The 18,548-nt window shown below is 52.5% G+C and overlaps 1 protein-coding gene across 3 annotated transcripts in view; it reads left to right on the forward strand.

The window, feature by feature from the left end:
- The window catches only part of KLHL29 (kelch like family member 29), a 293,462-nt gene that overhangs the window by 228,225 nt on the left and 46,689 nt on the right, over positions 1-18,548 (forward strand). For all 3 annotated transcript variants that reach the window (XR_008379651.1, XR_008379652.1, XM_053589187.1), the window contains 2 exons: positions 4,006-4,147; positions 6,541-7,047. Coding sequence is in view for 1 of the 3 variants with exons in the window: in XM_053589187.1 (XP_053445162.1) it covers positions 4,006-4,147; positions 6,541-7,047 (649 nt within the window). In the remaining 2 variants the exon portion in view is untranslated. The remainder of the gene's footprint in view (positions 1-4,005; positions 4,148-6,540; positions 7,048-18,548) is intronic.

An 18,548-nucleotide genomic window follows, 5' to 3' on the forward strand; every position in this document is an offset into this window, starting at 1 on the left:
CTCGTGGAGTTCACCCGCCAGGACAGGATAGTAAGCAAGGCCCTAGTGGCAGTGTGCTGAATGCTATGACTGTCCCATGTGCACAGAGCAGAAATGAGAACAAGCAGGGCCCGGAGGGCCCCAGGGAAGCCCATATCCCTGTCATCTTCCAAACTTCTCTGACGATGCAAGATGCTGCTAGCCTATACGGCACCTTTGTGCAAAGTAGAAAAAGGGACTCTTTCTGGATGGAAAAATTAGCAAAAAGCAGCCTCTCTGGCATATTGCAGACTTGTGGGCACACAGCCTGGTGAACGAGGGGTGCTCCATGGGAGTTCAGGGGCCTCTGCCTCCCCCACTGCATGTGAGCCCCCGGCCCCATCTGCCAGGCATCTTTGCATCATGTATCACCTGCAGCCTGGCACACCTTCTCCTACATGGAGCAGGGCCCTCGAGCAGCTCTGTGGGCCATGTGTCACAGGGTAGCCACATGCCCTCTGAGGCAGTAGCGGGGTAGAGTTCCCAGCCCCTGTGACCAGCAGGTGCCTTCGGCCTATGTGCAGCTTCAGCCATAAAGGACCTGGCCCGTTAGCATTCTTCAGCTGCTGAAAGAAGCAGGATGCTGTCAGGCGCTGTAAAAACGTGACCTTTGAAAAATTACAAGAGCTCAGGGTTTAAAAAGCTGCTGCGTTAATGATGCATCCCATTAGCATCTCATTAAAGGGAAGCCCAGAGAAGACTGCTCAGCCCGATGATGGGCACGCAGGGCCACCCCGTGGGCTGGGCAGGGGAGATGCTCCTGGACTGCCCCTCTCTGCCAAGTGCCATCATGTCACCAGAGCAGAAGCCAAACCATGGCCGGGAACACTGAGGAAAGACCAAAGATCTGGGTGGCTTTGCTGGTGTCCCAGACGATGGCAGTGGGAGAAGGTGAGGTGAGGCCAGCTCAGCCCTGCCTGGGCCAAATTTTCCTGGTTTGGCTTTTGTGGCATCCTTGTGTTGGCAGCTCCCTGGCAAGGAGCGTGGAACTCAGGGAGGCCTGAGCTTTGGGGAGACCCAACCCTGCTGGGATTCTGAACCATGGGAGGAAAGGGTTAGCAGGAACTGGGTTCAGAAGTGGAGCCACAGACCCACTCCCAGGCCCCCAAAAGCCTCTCAAACCTGGGGACTAGACAGGTTTACTGTGGGCTGGGATCTCTTGGCAGGAGGCAGAGGCTGTGGTCAGGCTGCGCTGAGTCATGTGTCACCAGCTGCTGCACACATCACCCACCAGGGTGGGGGGGGGTGTCCAGGCTTCTTGGCAGAGGGTACACACCTCTGTGTCTGAGATTTTTCTGGAAGAAGTAGAAGAAAGGACATAATTTCATTGTTTCAGTAAAATAAATAAATTCTTGAACTGCAAGTTGCTTGTAGCTTCACAAGTTGTTAGCACTGAGTAGACTAAAGGGGCCTTATTTATCTTTCCTAAAGGAAAAAAAAGGCTCTTTCCTTCTCACAGCAGAACTGCTTTCTTGTACATAAGAAATTACTTGTAGTATTCATGAAAGACATGGCCAAACAGCAGGCTACTTGTAGCCCCCTTCCTCTCCTCCCTGTCATCCAGATCGCCTCTGCACACCCACAGCACCCAGCTTCTTCAGGGTCGAGCTGTTCGTGTATCTGAGTACTCCCGTCCCCACAGCAGCCCGCTCGAGGGCAGGGCCAAGTCTTCCTCACCCTTGTCTCCAGTGCCTTGAGCAGCGCCTGACACAGACCCACATCCCCCACAAACCAGCTCGGAGATAAATAGGCAGTGAGCAAGCTGGCAGGAGTGTTTTGAACCCAAGGGCCTGAGCAATCTGTGTTGAAAGGTGCACATTATTCAAGCCAGAAACTTCCCTAATTTTAGGCCAAATCTTGGAATGCAGAAGTTTTAGAGCTCAGAAACTCTAGGGGACCCAAACTCGAAGAGACCCCCCGACACCAACCTCCTGTTCTGGCGCAGAGGCTATTCCAGGGAATTCTCAGAGGCTCCCCGCCCTGCCGAGTCACCAGTTGTGGATGTTCATTCAGACGGGGGACGTGGTGGCCGTGGGAGGACTCTGGAAACCCCCAAGGCCTCTGGCCTGGGAGGCCTTGAGCATTCCTGGCAGTAGACAGGAGTTACAGCGCCCCCTCCTGACAGGTCGGGTGCTGATAAGGAGCTGGGGTCTCACATTCAGACTTTGCCCCTGAGCAGGGCCATGAATGGGACTCCCCACACATTTCTTCTCCCTGGAAGGCCTCTGTGCCTATGAACCCCGCCAGGATCCAAAAGCCTGGCTGTAGAAGGCTGCAGCCTTCAGACAGGACACACATTACAAGCTGTCTACTTGGAGAACGCTGAGAAAGCTGCACTATTGTTCCTTAAGACCATTGGTGAGGGTGGCTAGATCCCCGGCCCCTCTCCTACCCCTTCCTCCCAGCTCCCATCCGTCCCACAGACAGAACTGGGGCAGGGGCCTCTGATAAGGAAGCCTAGGTAGAATTGTTCTTTCCTCAGGAGATTCACTCTTTTGCTTTGTTTCTTGCTCTGTGCACAAAGGCAAAGCATCTGAAATGCAGGCCAGAGATAAAGTGCAGCCTAATGCAATTAGCTCAGCGCAGCCCCCGGGCCCTGATGGGACGCGGCTCCCGCGGCTCCCAGCAGGCCCCAGTGCAGACGCTTGCGTGTCATCTGCATCAAAGCCCAAGATGCGCCACTGTCCTCCCTGTCCACAACCCATTCTGTGCCTGGCTCAGGACCCAGGAGAGCCACACTGGTCAGGGGGACCCAGCAGGAGGCTCTGCCTGCCACCAGCTAGGTCACATCAGGGCCATGAACCTCACCTCAGATGCCCCTTGAGGCCCTACGGCCTTCTGTGATTGTCCCTGATTGGCAGCCGTTTCTGCCCCATCCCATCTCACCCTCTGTCCCAGCCTGGTGGGCTCTGGCTGGCATCCTGGGGGCTTCAAACACCTTCCCAAGGCTACCACTACTGACACCATACCCCCCACCTCCCAAGCATCCCATCCCAGCCTCTCCAACATGTTTTTAAGATTTGTCTTTGCATGCATATTATAAATGAAGGCCATAGTTGAAAATTTGGCAAATACAGAAAAGTGTGGACAACAGAATAAAAGTTACCCATATCCCCAACTCCCCCAAGGACAACACCCCTCCTAATATTTCCCTCCTACATATACTGTTTGATGCAGGGACGTTTACATAGGAAGGTCATGTGTGTGTGTGTCATTTTGTAGCCTACTTTTCTCATTAGAGTGTTAAGCATTTACTAAACGTGGCTTTTTATGCCTGTATAACATGTAATATTCTATAGTAAGGCTGACTGAAAGAGACCAATGCTATCCTGATGTTTGATTTCACCCTACTGGTCTATTTTCTCATTCATCTGAAGACCTAAGAGTGGGCTCAGGGAGCAGAGAGCCTGCCTCCTTCCTGGGCCAAGGAGGGTCCCACCACTCACTTGGGAACGGGATCTGAGCTGTCCCCACGAGCCTCTGCTCAGATGCCAGAATGGAAGCAAGATGAGGAATGTGCAATGTCCCCCACCTGCCGCCTGGTGGCACTTTGGAGAGCTGTTCTCTCCCACGTCCAAGGAGTGGTACTCAGAGGCTGGGCTGAGTACACAGTGCTCAGTACACGGCCTGGATACGTTGGTAGCATTTGTGTTGTTGTGGTTTACTGATGACCCAAGGGCTGGGACCACCTCTCCTAGCACAGAACGCTCTCTCCATGGTGATGGCAGGTCTGGAGAGAGTGACCACAGAAGGCACTGGGGGAGGCACAGGGTTGGGTGTTCCTGGAGGCAGGAGCTTAGCAGAGACCACAACTGTCACTATGAAGTCAAAGTCCTCTACAGTTTCTCCGTGGGACTAGGTTCAGGGCTGGGTGTCTGGCCCCATGGCTCAGGGGATGAAGCTCAGAAGTGTGATTCAGGAGAACACGTCCTGAACCCGTTCCCTGCCAGGCTGTGCTGTGCTGACCTCCTAATCTGCTTCCCACAGGCTCCCGGCATCTCCAAGGCGGACACTCAGTCCCAAGGGCTGGCGACCAGCATCCGGTGGGGACAAACACCCATCAATCAGTCTACACCCTGGGACACTGATGAGCCACCCTCCAAACAGATGAGAGAGAGTGACAACCCAGGTGGGCACCTTGCTGGCAGACACCCAGGCCCAGGGTCGGGAGGATAGAGGTGCCATGCAGGTCTGACCCACAACTGCAGAAGCCCCGGGGTGGGGGAACCGTGTGTGTTCCCTGTGCGGGAGCAGTCTCTGTCCCCTTCCTCTGCCCCTCAAGAAAGGACTTGGGAGGGCAAAGGAGTGAGTGACATTTTAGGAGTGACTTTGAACCGGCTCCAGGGTGTGTGGAATAGTTATTCTCAAGCCTCGGTGCTCAGATTCATAACAAATTTCTCCAATCCCACCTCAGGGAGGTTGCCCGTGCCCGTGCCTCTATGAGCACTGGTTTCCCACCCACTAGGGACTAGGAGTTCACCACGTCCTGTAGCGCCCCTGCCACGGTAAATGCTGCCCCTCATCTCCCGGCGGCCCCAGAGTTCCCCTGAGGATACACAGGACATGTCTGCTTGGCTCTCCCCGCAACAGCTCTACAGGTGTCTGAGGCCCCTTTACTCCCCAGCCCACACCTCCTGCCCCATGCGTTCCTGTCCCTTTGCCTTCTGGGGACTGTGCTCTCTGCGTCCCTCTCTATGTGTAGTACTCAGGACGCAACACGAATAGCCCAGGTGTGGATCCGACAGCACCTCCTTTCTCCACCACCCCATTCAGGTCACCGCAGCTTCAGATCGCATCGCTCACCTACTGTCCCAACAGCAGAACCCAAGACTGTCCTGTCACCCTACCCACCTCCATAGTCAGGCTTAGGCAGTCGGGTGTGGGGATTGGAGGGCGTGCACACAGAGTCCCTCAGACTCCGCCTTCCGTTGCTGACCCCTTCCACACCCTCCCAATTTTGTGCCCTGCACACCTGGCCATGCCTTCCATGCTATCACCCAAGTCACTGGTAAAAAGGGCAGCAGGACCTACTGCCCGTGACCAGAGACCTTCCCTAGGGTGCTTTGGGCCACTTGCCAGTCATAAGTAAATCACCTGGGAAGGCACTACACTTCTTTGTCCCTGCCACAAGGTTGTTTGGGGCCCCACTGGCCATGCTCTGAAGTTCTGAGTCATTTTTCCAGACTCCCTCTCTAATCCCAGGAAGACTGGCGCTGGGATGACAGGCTTTGCCCTTAGACACCAGGGTGGATCACAGGGAAGCCACCTTCTCCTCTTCAGGCTGGGGCAGCCCCCCTTAGGACTCCATTCTAGAGTCTTGCCAGCTTCCAGTTTCCCCCAACCTCTCTGGTTATCAAAATCACATCTATTTGTCACACTGTATTATACGCTTTGCTTGTGTGTCATCCCATGGCCTGTGGCAGTCCCAGGATGCTGCTACAGGTGAGGGCCTGACCAGGAAGTTTGTGCCTGAGGTCCCTGGCTGGGCAGGGCAGGACCAGGTCTCACACCAGTCTCTCTGGTCCCAAGGCTGTCTCATCCCCCCATCCCAGGTGACACTCCCTGTGGGGATAGAACCTCTGTTCCCCTCCACTGTTGACACTGCCACTCCACAGGCATCATGAAAGCCAAGGCAGCATTTGTGTGACGGAGACCCAGACCCAACTTTGCTCTGTCTGAGGCAACCGCAGGCCACCTTCCCGCAAGCCTCCTTGGACCACCTCAGAGGGCCCCGGGCCAGCTCAGCCTGACCTGGCACATCAGGTCTCAAGAGACATGTCTGTACCCCCTTGTTCAGCCACAATTTTCTTAAGGGCCAAAGCAGGCTTCCCCGTTTCCCCTAGGCCTGGCCACACTGAGGCTGCTAGCACAGTGCCCTACCGGCCCAGCTGGCCCACACTGCCCCCACCATGTCCCTCCCTTCCTGGGGGGAGGACTGTGCCCAGCCCTAGGCTCTGGTGCTCTCCCCTGCAGGCCTAGAAACACCCACCATCTGGCTTTCTCCACCTCCCTGACAATGAATCCTCAAAAGGGAAGAAAACACACAAGTTTATGGAACACTTACCACGTGCCAGACACTCTGCTCGTTCTGTTTTGTGTTTCAAATACATTTTCCTCATTCATTTCTTCTCAGTAGCCCTGTGAGGTAGATATTGCTAGATCCATTTAACAGCTAAGAGGAACAAGGCTCAGAGAAGATGAATGTGCCGGGGCTCTTGGCTAGGAAGTGGCAGGGCTGAGATTGGGTCTCTGTGAAGGTCTCGGCTTCCTCTCTGCTCCGTTGTTCTCACCTCTTCTGGGTGTATCTTGCTTTCTCCTCTGAGCCGCCATGGCCTTCGTGCATGTACCCGAGCACACTTATCCCGGGCTCCTGTAATCACAGACACATACTCTGTGGGGTCTTAGACGCAGGTGTCTTGTCCTCCTCTGTGACCCCAGCACCCAACACAGGGCCCAGGGCAGTCAGTGTTTGTTGAGTGAATATGAAACCGGTAGATGACATTTCTTCTGTCTCCCTTGCAGGCACAGGGCCATGGGTGACCACAGTGGCCGCCGGGAGCCAGCCCGCCCTGATCGCACACTCCTATGGAGTGGCCCAGCCTCCCACCTTCAGCCCGGCCGTGAACGTCCAGGCCCCGGTCATTGGGGTGACCCCCTCACTGCCTCCCCACGTGGGGCCCCAGCTCCCGCTGATGCCTGGCCACTACTCGCTCCCTCAGCCGCCCTCTCAACCACTGAGCAGCGTGGTGGTCAACATGCCTGCCCAGGCCCTGTATGCCAGCCCTCAGCCCCTGGCCGTGTCCACACTGCCTGGTGTGGGGCAGGTGGCCCGCCCAGGACCCACCGCTGTGGGCAACGGCCACATGGCAGGGCCCCTGCTGCCTCCGCCGGCCCAGCCGTCTGCCACTGTTCCCAGCAGTGCCCCCGCCACCAATGGGCCCCCCACAACCGACTCGGCCCACGGGCTGCAGATGCTGCGGACCATTGGTGTGGGGAAGTATGAGTTCACCGACCCCGGGCACCCCAGAGGTAAGTCCTACTGCCCATGTGCTCCCCGTGTGCCTCTCCGTGTGGTCATTGCAACACAGCTAGGACAAGAGTGTGCTTCGTGGAAGCTTCTCACTGGCCTCACCGAAACTAGAGGCTACAGGGAGGCTTCTGCCTGCCGGAGACAACCCAGCCTGAGACAGGGAGAGGGAAGGGAAGTGTGGAAGGCGGGGCAGGGAAGGTGGGGATTGTGCATGGGCAAGAAGTGGGTTGTGGGGGAAGAAAGGGAGAGCCTGCACGCACACTCCAGAGCCCCCTCTGGCCCGGGCCCTGGGCCATTCTCACCTCCACCCCTAAGGCCAGGCCAAGGCATAGAATGAAGAGGAACCACCCACCCCCTTAGGGCTCCATAGAACTGACCCTTTGAGGACATCCAGAACATGAACCGTCTGTGTCCACCCAGGGAAAGCACCCTCTGCCACACTTCAGATAAAAGTGGCACCCAAGGCACTTAGTTAGGCCCAGAGCCATTCCCAGACCATCCTAAACTACTTGAATTTTTTGTTTTAAGGACCCAACGGTGGCTCTGCGAGACTCTGGTAAACAGCACCTCCAACCTCAGCCTTTAGTTAACCCTCCATTCCAGGGAACTGGAAGGTAGATCCTGGGGGATGGACCCTTGGGAAGGGAGCATGCCAGGGACAGGGTCCTAGGCACAAGCCCTCAGCCTTAGGGTTAGGGCAAATGGCATCAGCAAACAGGTCTCACTCTTGATGTCTATACGTGGGATCCGTCCAGGCTGGCACAGAGAAAGGGAATGGAGGGCCGGGGACACGGGCATGAGCTTCACAGGGTCTGCCACAGATTTGCTTGGCCCTCAAACACTCCAAACAGGCTGGGTCCCTGTTCCTCCTAAGTGCAGCTGTCTGCTCCACAGGGGTATCCATAGCCCCTTTCAAATAGGATAGTAGATGGTCCTAGAAAGTGTGCCCATGTGGGCACGGCGGCTTTCCTCCTAAAAACCCCTTGAGATCACATTTCAGGGGCCCCTGCCTCTCAGCAGAGTAATGAATCCAACTAGCCACTCTTGTCCACCCACCCTTACAAGTCTACCTTTATCATTTTGAGCAATTTTCAGGCCTTGCCAAGCATCCCAGCAACAAAGCCCATATCTGGATCTCTGTTGGGTTTAATTCCCAATATGATTGAGCCCTGACTGCCTTTGTTTTGGAAATCAGCACTAGTTTTAAATGACAAAATTATAGAAAATTACATCTAAATTCTGGTAAACTCTTGCTTTGTTTAAGATCTTTTTTAAAAAATTGACTAGATTGATTTTTTTTGTTTGAATTGTTTTAGTTAAGCTCCTTCTTCCTTAAAAAAAAAAAATTTTTTTTTAAGTAAAAGAACTTACTCCTAGTTCAAGTTTATGAGCCACCAACTGGGACACACAAGGCTGTGGGAGTCCCAGCTGCTCCCGAGGCTGTGCCAAAGCCTTGAGCACCGGGTGGCTTATCCTCTCCTTACAATGAGAGGCCCCCAGGTAGGGTTGACAAAAGGTCTTGCTGACTTGCCATATTCCAAGGATGCATCTGAGAAAAGGAGTTGTTCTGTGCGGAAAGGTAACTGGTCCTTGGACTAGAGTACCTTGTCTGGGGCTTGACCCTGAACTGGGATCTGCCTCACCAAAGCTGCCAGGTGTGAGCATATCTGTCCTCACCCTGAGCCTATGAGATCAGAAAGACACAGGGCGTAGGGACAGGCCCCTCCTGGGCCCCTGTGACCAGTGGGTCATTTACCAGAGCAGACCTACTCCGGTAACTTCTGTGCAGGCCAGAGCATGTGACACATCCCCTGTGGTGGCCCCACGTCTGCGATTGGAAGGGAAGGAGAAGGACGGTTTCTGATAGGATTCCCTATGCCAGAGCTCACTGGCAGAGTGACTGGGTGCTAGGTGAGGGCCAGCGAGAGATGGGCCTACAAGTGTCCATGGCCCCGCCTTCTGAAGAACCAGCAAGATCCCCTAGCTCTAGGTGGCAACAATGGACAACCACCCGGTCACACTGATTTCCAGAGGTTGCTCCAAGCTGGCTGTTTCCCCAGAAATGGCATTTAACTTGCTTCTCTATTTACGGCCCTCATCAGCTGATTTATCCCCTTCTATTTGCGGGAAAGAAAGACAATGAAACGTGTTTGTACAAATGCCTCCAAACTCAAGCAGGGGTAGGTTTTTTTTTTTTTTTTAAGTAACTTCTCCTTTCATTTCTAATCTTAAAAGCCTTTATTGCTGAAGCTATAATTTGTCTGTCAGCTATAATGTCAAACAACTGCATATTTTTTAAAATAAGAAACCCGAATTTTGAAACCAAATCTTTTGAAACTTGCCATGTGAGAGTCATGTTCCTGACAGGACCACGTGGGTTTGGATTTGGGTCACTTTTAATTTTGCCCCTAGGGATTTTACATCTCTGAAGCCCAATTGATTTCACACTCCTAAATGACAGACAGCTGGCCCCAGGCAGGAACAGGAGGCTCTGCGTGATGGCATCAACACAAGTCAGAACTCTACTTTAAAAAAAAAAAAAGGAACTTTCCTTTCTCCTGTTCTCTGTTTGAAACCTTGCCCAGCATTATAATAAGATCCACCATAGAACGCCTTGAGATCTAGCTCATTAAAGCCCCTCGATTTTTTCCCTACTATTCTTTGACGTGACAACCTGGCCTCTCCCAGGGTGGAATAATTATGGAGAGATCCCCTCCACGAAGAACAGGTCTTGCCAGCCAGAGGGATGGGCCACTGGTATTTTTAGACTTCATTAGTGCCCTGATTTAAAATTTCACATTTTGTTTCTCGTAATTATCTTCCGATCGACTGAGCTAAAATTTCAGTTGGGGCTCTATTAGTCTGCCTTCCCCAAAAGGGTGTTGGGACTTTAATTCAAAACTTAACCAGTTGAAAAATAAAGGTAGTGTGGAAATGCTTTTTTGATTTGCAATAGGTCAAGCGATTGTCTCTCATCTGTGACTAGAGAAGCCAGCTTGCGTACGGTTCACTTTAATGAGTGTTATTTAAATGCATTGAGCATATATAGATTCGCCTAAGAAACTTACAAGATAAGTCTTTCTTTCTCTAAGAACAATTTGGGGGTGGGAGCAAGCTGTAGGATTTTTTTTTAGATGGTATATTGAAAGCTAATTAAAAATAGATTTCATGTGTGCAAAGTGATAAGGGAGGAAAAAGGAATTAGTTCCATTCGAATCCTGTTATAAAGTACCTGAGATGTTTGTCTTATTGGCATGGAACCCCTGAGCTAATCCATGGGGAGAGATGTGCCCAAGCTCAGGCCTCGGTGACAGTGGCCTGAAGTCACTGTCACTGCCCCAGGTACCCCGAGAACCCAGCTGTGTGTCCCTGATGACAGAGCTCACAGCAGAGGCTCAGGCTATGGTTTCTAGCCCTGCCTTCTTCCACAAATCATTTTTGGTGACTGGGTGGGGTGTGGGGGTGTGGAGACCCTGGGCCATAGTGGCGAGCTGCAAAAAGGCTTTGTGTTTTCACCTGCATGTCTGGAATGAGAAACCAGACTGCACCTGCCCCTGCTCGTTTCTGGACCAGAAAGCAAAGCCCAAGTGAACCTGAGTAGCGAGGCCTGCCTCTTCTGACTATGGATTTTGCAAGTGTAAGCTGAGAGGCCGTGAAGATTCCTCCACAGGCAGCCGTGCTGGGAGTGGAGTGGTTCAGCCCCTCCCTGGGACCCTACTTCTCCTCCCATCCCATTCCTGCCCTGGACCTATGTCCCACCAAACCTTCTGCTTGGACAGCAGCTGCCCCAGGCCCCACAAGTAGCAAAAACAGGATCTTGTAAATCTATCTGCAGGCACAGGGAATAGCTGTGTGACTGGGGTAAGCCTCCTAACCTCTCTGAGCCGCCCTTTCCTCATCTTTAAGATGGGGGTGACAGTACCACCCTCACATGCTTGTTCACAGGGCTGGCAGCCCCTGGTCAAGCCACTTAACCATGGGGACCCCACACCTAAAAGGAAGGTCATTTAGATACATTGCCTCTACCAGGAGGATGCAGGACTCTCCCCCAGGCGTGGAGCCGGCACAGATCTCATCTCTTCTGACATGTCCAGGGCACAGTGTTCCCTATGCAACCTCAGTAAATATTCTGGAAGGAGCTGGGAATGAGAGATAAAGCTGTTCACCTACACTTGACCAGGCCAGAGGCATGAAATGTCCAAACTGAAACCGTCTCCCCGCAGACCTGTCCTTCCTGTGTCTGTATCTCAGAAATGCCATCGTGAAACCATTCAGGACTCAGGTTTACAGCCCGGTGGTCCACTGTGCTCTGAGTCTAAAAACTTGGCGGCTCCCTCCTTTCCTCTCTGTCCCAACCAGCACCGCTCCAACCTGGCCTCCCAGCACATCCCCTTCAGGCTCTGCAGTGAGCCTGAGTGGTCTTTCCAAAACACAGGTCTAGCCCCGCCATACCCCATGGAGTGCCTCCCTCGGCTGGCTGCTCTGGAGGCAGTTTCCAGCGTGGACCCATGGCTTCAGCTTCTGGCTCCTGCCTGCCTCCCACGGCACCCTTTGCCATCCTGCCCACGGGCTGCCCCGTAGCCACACGGGCCTTGGGTTCCCTCCCGTCCAGCCGTGCTCTGTGCCTCAGCCCAGCAGCGCTACCATTGTTCCCCTATCCCCGTGTCTCTCTCACAACCCAAGGCGGGGCGGGCACGCGCTCTATTCCATTCACTCGCTGCAGCATCCAGTCCAGGTGCTCGAGAAGCGTGTGAGGAGCTTCTGTGACTTCCCTCTGCCCTTCTCAGGGTGAAAGCAGGTTGGTACCTATGGCCACAAGCATAAGAGGTCAGACAATTAAGTTTGTGAACTCTTCCTAGAAAAAGCGTGGCATTCCTCATTGCTGAATATAACCACAGTCACCAGACTCCAAGGGGAGTACCTCGAAGGTAATTGAACAGAAAAAAATTACCTTCTCCCTCTGTAACACTTTAAAATCCGCTCGTCATGACTACCAGAAAGAAGCAGCCTGTGTCAGGGACCTGCCCCTAATTCTGGGGACAGTTTGTCTTGGGAGAGCCCCTCCTGTCTCCTCTCAGGAGCTCTTAGTGTCTGCTGACAAGGACAGGGCAGGGTCGGGGGCTCCTTCGTGGCCATGCCAATAGGTGGGACAAGGAGTATACTCTGGCTCCTCCGGACCCACCAGCCATGGCTGCCGGAGTCGATCAGAAGCATGGAAGGTGGTTCAGGACTCAGATTCTGCATCACGCTGCTTGGGTGCGATTCAAATTCCACTAGTCACCACTGCGCTGAATTCCTGCTAGAAAACTGGTGTCTCTGAGCCTCAGTTTCCACATCTGTAGTGTGGACATAACAGTGCCATCCTCGTAGACACGTTTTGAGGATTAAGTAATGGATGGAAAGTCTTAACACAGGGCCTGGCAGATAGTTGGCTTCCAGCGGTGCTAGTTGTTTTTACCAACTATAAATCCTAAATCAGCAGTGTCCAACCTGGAGCCATGGGCTGCATGCTGATGTTGGGAGGACTTGTTTTGCTTTATCTGTGGTGTCAGATATCTTAAAAAGTATGCACAGACCTTTTTTTTTGCTCATCAGCTGTGTTTGTGTATTTAATATGTGGCCCAAGACAACGCTTATCCTTCCAATGTGTGGCAGACAAGAAAAAAGGTTGGACACGCCTGTGAGCTAAAATGTCTTAGGGAAGAAGCGGGGTCTGGCACACTGGTGGATCTCAGGACCACCACTGCTTGCAAAGCAAGGTTGTCCAAAATAATCTCCCATATCTGACTGTATAACCCTCAGCTGGGATCTGGAAGCAACCCACACCCCACTATCACCCCGAGTCTCCCCTTACCAGCCCCCACCTGCACACATATCCCCTCTCCCGGAGAAGAGGTCTCAGAGCCTGTGGGGAAGGCCGTCTACACAGCCTTCCTCCTCGCCTGAGTAGTCCCAGCCCCCACCCTGCTCTGAAGGGCTCTGTCCTCATGGGGTTTGTTAATCAATAATTGGAGGGTTGTCCAGAGCTTAACAGTTTTGTTAACAGATCATCTGACTAGGAGTGAACCAGGCAAGTGGAAAGATGCCACAGAGGCAGCCAGATCACCTGCAATGGTGTCATCCTCAGAGCAGGAACTGACCCTGGCCACCTGAGCCTGCTCAACAGGCTGGGCCTCATCCCTGCAATTTCAGCCCCAAATCTCTGCTGAGCAATCTTCAAGGACAGAAATCCTGCTCTGGCCCCAGCGGTCCAATAAGCAGGGCCACAGGAGCTGAGATGCCGATGGAATTGAGAGAGCATTTCAGATGAGAACAAGGGGAGGGATCATGTCTTTCCTGGGGGGGTCTCAGGAAGTAGTGCTGACGTGCCGCAGAAAGCCAGCTGCCCTGATTCCAAACAGTCTTCTCTCAGAAGTGATAAGCCCCAGCAGACGCTGGCAAGGTGTTATGCTATGTTCTAGGTCAGCGACACTCAGAGGCCACCAAATGGCTTGAATCATGTCACCTCCCTTCCTGCTGCACACCAAGTATTTATTGAGCCATTAATCTATAAGTCTGAGGGACCCTGTGTGCAGAGCCCACACTTGGTTTCTGCCACAAACTGAACAAAAGACACAGGCAGTGTGCCAGCCGTGTGCCCACAAGGCCTCAGCACCTATAGGTATGTTCCAGACACCATCCATGTCCTGGTGAAAGGAAGCTGGGGAGACCACGAGATGCCAGCAATCAAGGCTCCAGGGGCTTGGGGAGAGAGAGGTCAGTGTGAACAGAGCTTTGGGGACAGCCAAGATGATAGCAGGGAGTCAAGGTTTACAAATGTGAATTCCAGATCTTAGGGAAGAATGCTTGAGGTAAGTGCCAGGGACACACATGATTCCAACAGATTCACCTGTCATAGAGTCACACACATACACACACATATCTACGCAGATGGTTTGCAGGGCCTGTCCTGATTTGAGACAGGTCAGCTAGTGATGTAAAGCTACAGGCATGGGCCCAGAAGTCCCTTTCTCTGAACACACAAAGCCCAGCTGCCTTCTTTACCTCCCCAGTCAGTGTTTATGGGACGGTTACCGGAGCCTTGGCAAGAGTCCATCTGTCTCTGAAGCCTCGTGGTCTGACCAGGGGAAGACTTTCTTAATCGTCCGGGTCTTTGACCTGGGTGGGAGACAGCTGGGCCTCAACCTCTAGGGGGAAGTCAGGTGCACGTCCAGACCGACTTTGTGCACCAGGATCTCTGTGGTGACAGAGCTTTAATGACAAGTTCCCCATTGCCAAACCACTATTCAAACATCCAGCATCTGCTATCTTGGCAAGGAAAAGCTGATCCCAAGAGTTTTGTGAATTTCGAGAGAAGGTGAGCTGGACCAGGGTGTGCGCACATGTGCTTGTCCCCATGTGATGGGGAGGGAGAACATAATTGTCCCCAAACTATGACAAGAAAAAAAAACTAGAGAAAGCATGGCATGAAACTGGTTCGATGAGAACCGATTTGGTTGAAATTACATTCCACTTAGGAACACACTCTCTATTCTAGAAATATAATACAAACAGTATTTTAGGAGCACAAAACATTGTGTAAATGGCTTGAAGAAAAAATGGCCCAAAGGTTGCCATCTATTGAAATAGTTGTCATTGCTTGTTTTCTTAGCGTAACTCTCTTCTTTAAAAAAAAAAAAAAGTTTTTATGAGAGTGTGTGTGCATATGTGTGTGTGTGTTTCCGTATTCGCATGTGTCCATATGTGTGTATGTGTGTGTTGCTGTATGCACGGTGTGCGTACGTGTATGTGGAGGGAAGCCCAAGTGTTCTCAGCACATCTCCAAGCAAACGCTCCTTACTCTCCAAATCTCCCAGCCACCTGTTAGCCGACCACCCCCAGCACTGTGCACTACCTGGTCTGCCCACCGGCTCTTGTGGCCGCATCCTCCTCTAAGTGACCTTTCAAGGTCTCACACCCAGGTCTGTACACAATGCAAGTGCATACTGATTTGTCACCAAATTCTGCAGTGTCAATGGCTATATTTGAGTCTGCTGGGGCAGCTCCTATCCCATAATACCACAGGCTGGGTGGCTTAAACCACAGAAATTTATTTTCTCACAGCTCTGGAGGCTCAGGTGTGGGCAGAGTTGGTTTCTGGTGAGGCCCCCTCCCCGGGCTTTGAGGCAGCCGCCTTCCCGCTGGGTGCTCGCGAGGCCTTTCCTCTGCGCATGTGCACATGCACTCTTGGTGCCTCTTGGGTTAGAGCCCTACCCTATAACCTTATTTAACCTGAATTAATTCCTTAAAGGTCTTTTCTCCAAGTACAGTCACATTGAGGGTTAGGGCTTCAGTATAGGGATCGGAGGGGGTGAGGGTATGCAATTCAGTCCATAACCATCTACATGTCCATCTAGTTGGGAAGAGGAAAGGGCAGCCCTATGCCACGGCACTGTTACTGTGCCGTTGTAGTGTGTGGCTTCTAACCGTGGGTCTTCTCTGTGGGCCGTCATTTTTCAAACCTTTTCATAAGTGTGCTCTTATGAAGCCATTTTTACCGTGATGTACCAGCAAGCCGCTCCCTCTGCCCCATCAACTGAGCCTTGACAGCGTTACCCGCTTACGATCATCCGCACATGGGGTCAGTTTCCTATTTCTATAGAACTTCATGCTGAGAGGGATCTCAGAAGTCACCTAGTGGAAGTAGGAATCTGCCCTCACCACTGGGAGCTAAGCAGGAGCCACCAAGTGCTAGACAGTTTGTCCTGTTAAATGGTCAAGAGCTGTCTGCCTGTGACTTTCCATGGCCTTGCCCTCTGGAGCCATCCGGAGCAAAGCTGGTCCCTGTTCTACATGACAGCCCTTCACAGTTTTGAAGATGGCAGAATTTCCTTTTCTAAGACTAAATCTCTGCGGTGGCCCCAGCTGTTCATCCTGTCAAGGGTCCCTGTACCATGTGAGCGTCCTCCCTGGTCACGCTCCCGCTTGTCAAGTGCCTCCTAAAGGGACACCAGGTGACAGGCTGGGGGGCCCAGGGAGAAGGGATTGTCACCTCCTTAGTCTTGAGCATCACATTGCATGATTCATACACACAGACATTCGAATTTCCAAATTAAGAGAAAAAACACTCTCAAAATTCCTATGATCCCTTACACCAGGGGTCCTCAAACTGAGGCCCGTGGGCCACATGAGGCGGTGTGATTGTATTTGTTCCCATTTTGTTTTTTTACTTCAAAATAAGATATGTGCAGTGTGCATAGGAATTTGTTCATAGCTTTTTTCTTTAAACTATAGTCCGGCCCTCCAACGGTCTGAGGGACAGTGAATTGGCCCCCTGTTTAAAAAGTTTGAGGACAGGGTGGCGCCTGTGGCTCAGTGAGTAGGGCGCCGGCCCCATATACCGAGGGTGGCGGGTTCAAACCCAGCCCCGGTTTGAACTGCAACCAAAAAATAGCTGGGTGTTGTGGTTGGCGCCTGTAGTCCCAGCTGCTCGGGAGGCTGAGGCAGGAGAATCGCAGAAGCCCAAGAGCTAGAGGTTGCTGTGAGTCCTGTGACTTCATGGCACTCTACTGAAGGTGGTAAAATGAGACTCTGTCTCTATAAAAAATAAAAATATAAATAAAAAGTTTAAGGATGCCTGCCCTACACTAATTTCTTTGGGGTCTCACCCTCCTCTTTTTTATCATTCCTTTTAGCCCCTGTAGAGTCTTAAGAGCAGGTTAACCTGTCCACTGAGTTACAAAATTATTTCCTTTTTAAGTCTAGGCGTCAGGTGTCTCTCAGCCAACCCAACCCACCCTCATACCCCAGCTGTGCTCTCGGAAGCAACTCACTTCCTCCCTCTCCTCTGTTGGTGAGAATTTCCTCCTAAGTCAGTGGTTCTCAACCTGTGGGTTGCAACCCACAAGAACTGTATTAAAGGGCCACAGCATTAGGAAGATTGAGAACCACTGCCCTAAGTAATAAACCATTCCTTCTTTTCATCCCCTCCCCTTGTGAAGGTCAGAGTAGGATATTACCACCTTAAAGGTCATCTGGGCTGTGGTTCCCCACTCCTGAGCCAGCAGTGGCTGTTAGGAACCACACTTCACAGCAGGAGGTGGGTGGGCAGCAGGCCAGCGAAGCTTCATCTGTATTTACAGCCACTGCCCATAGCTCGCCTCATCACCTGAGCACCACCTCCCGTCAGATTGGTGGCAGTTTTAGATTCTCATTGGAGCACGAACCCTTCTGTAAACTGTGCGTGTGAGAGCCAGGGTGTGCGCTCATCATACTAATGCCTGATGATGTCAGGTGGAGATGCAATGCACTTGAATCATCCTGAAACCATCCCCTGCCCTGTGTGTGATAAAATTGTCTTCCATGAAACCACTCCCTGGTGCCAAAAAGGTTGGGGACTGCTGCTCTAGGGAAACTTCCTTATTTTGCAGGTGGGGAAACTGAGGTTCTGTAGAATCACAGATATATTACATTATCCTCAGAAACTGTGAATCCACCCCTCTTCCCTGACAGCCCTGTGTCATTGCTTCGTCTGCTGCGAGTTGTCCCTCCTGGAAGCCTTCTCTCCTCCCTCAGCTGAGCACTGCACAGAGCGTGGGCTGCCCTGGGCCTGCCCCCGGACCCCTCGCTGTGCCTCCCTGCCTTCCCACCATGCCTCCGTGTCTACCCGCCGTGCAGCACACACCACCAGGCTGCTGGGCTCAGAGCAGCTGCATCCCTGTACAGGGACAGCTCCACGAAGAATGAAAGGGAAGAAGAGCAGAGATGAGACACACCCACGCCCACAAGGCATGAGCTGGCCACCTGACTAGATCAGTAAGGGCCCGGAGAGTAGAATTATGATTGGACTAGGGAGGAGACATGGTCCCAAAAGGGGACGGGAAGGTCACAAGGGCAGACTCTCAGGAATGCTGGGCCTCCCCCGTCAACACCCATGGCTAGGAGTTTCTCAGGCACTGCCTGCCTAGTGGACCCTTCCTGAGCACGGTCCTACCCTCCAGGTCTCTACAAATACTGGGATATGTTTACTGTGCTGCTGGTAGTGGTTTTTCACAAACTGCTCTTATGTTATAGTTATTTCAGTAAACTGAGGTCCCTTTAAAGAGCCCAGCCCCTCCTGGGACCATGAACACCTTTAGTGCTCAGCTGAGCTTGTCCACTAGAGTCCAGAGCAGCCTTTCAGAGCCAGGCCCAGTGGCATGGGGAGCAAGCCCAGTGTGCCTTGCTTTCCACTCAAACCCCAGACACAACCTGCTGCTGAGGACCTCAGAGGCCCCTGAGTTTAGGAATCACGGTGTGGTAATTCTGAAGGCTCTGGTGCACTGGCCATGATGGATCCAAAAAGAATCTCTTTCAGCCTTTCATTTGTAGGCAGATGCTCATTACCTTAAGGATTCTCAGTTAATATCATTGGTCCCAGAAAGCAGAGAAGTAGACGTGTAGCCTCCTCCCAGTCTTTGTCATAATGATGCCACCAAGGACGTGAAGGTGACCTACTGGGTGGTATCAGGCTGCGGGTCAG

Source organism: Nycticebus coucang, chromosome 4 (genome assembly GCF_027406575.1).
Source record: "Nycticebus coucang isolate mNycCou1 chromosome 4, mNycCou1.pri, whole genome shotgun sequence".
NCBI classification, from domain to species: Eukaryota; Metazoa; Chordata; class Mammalia; order Primates; family Lorisidae; genus Nycticebus; species Nycticebus coucang.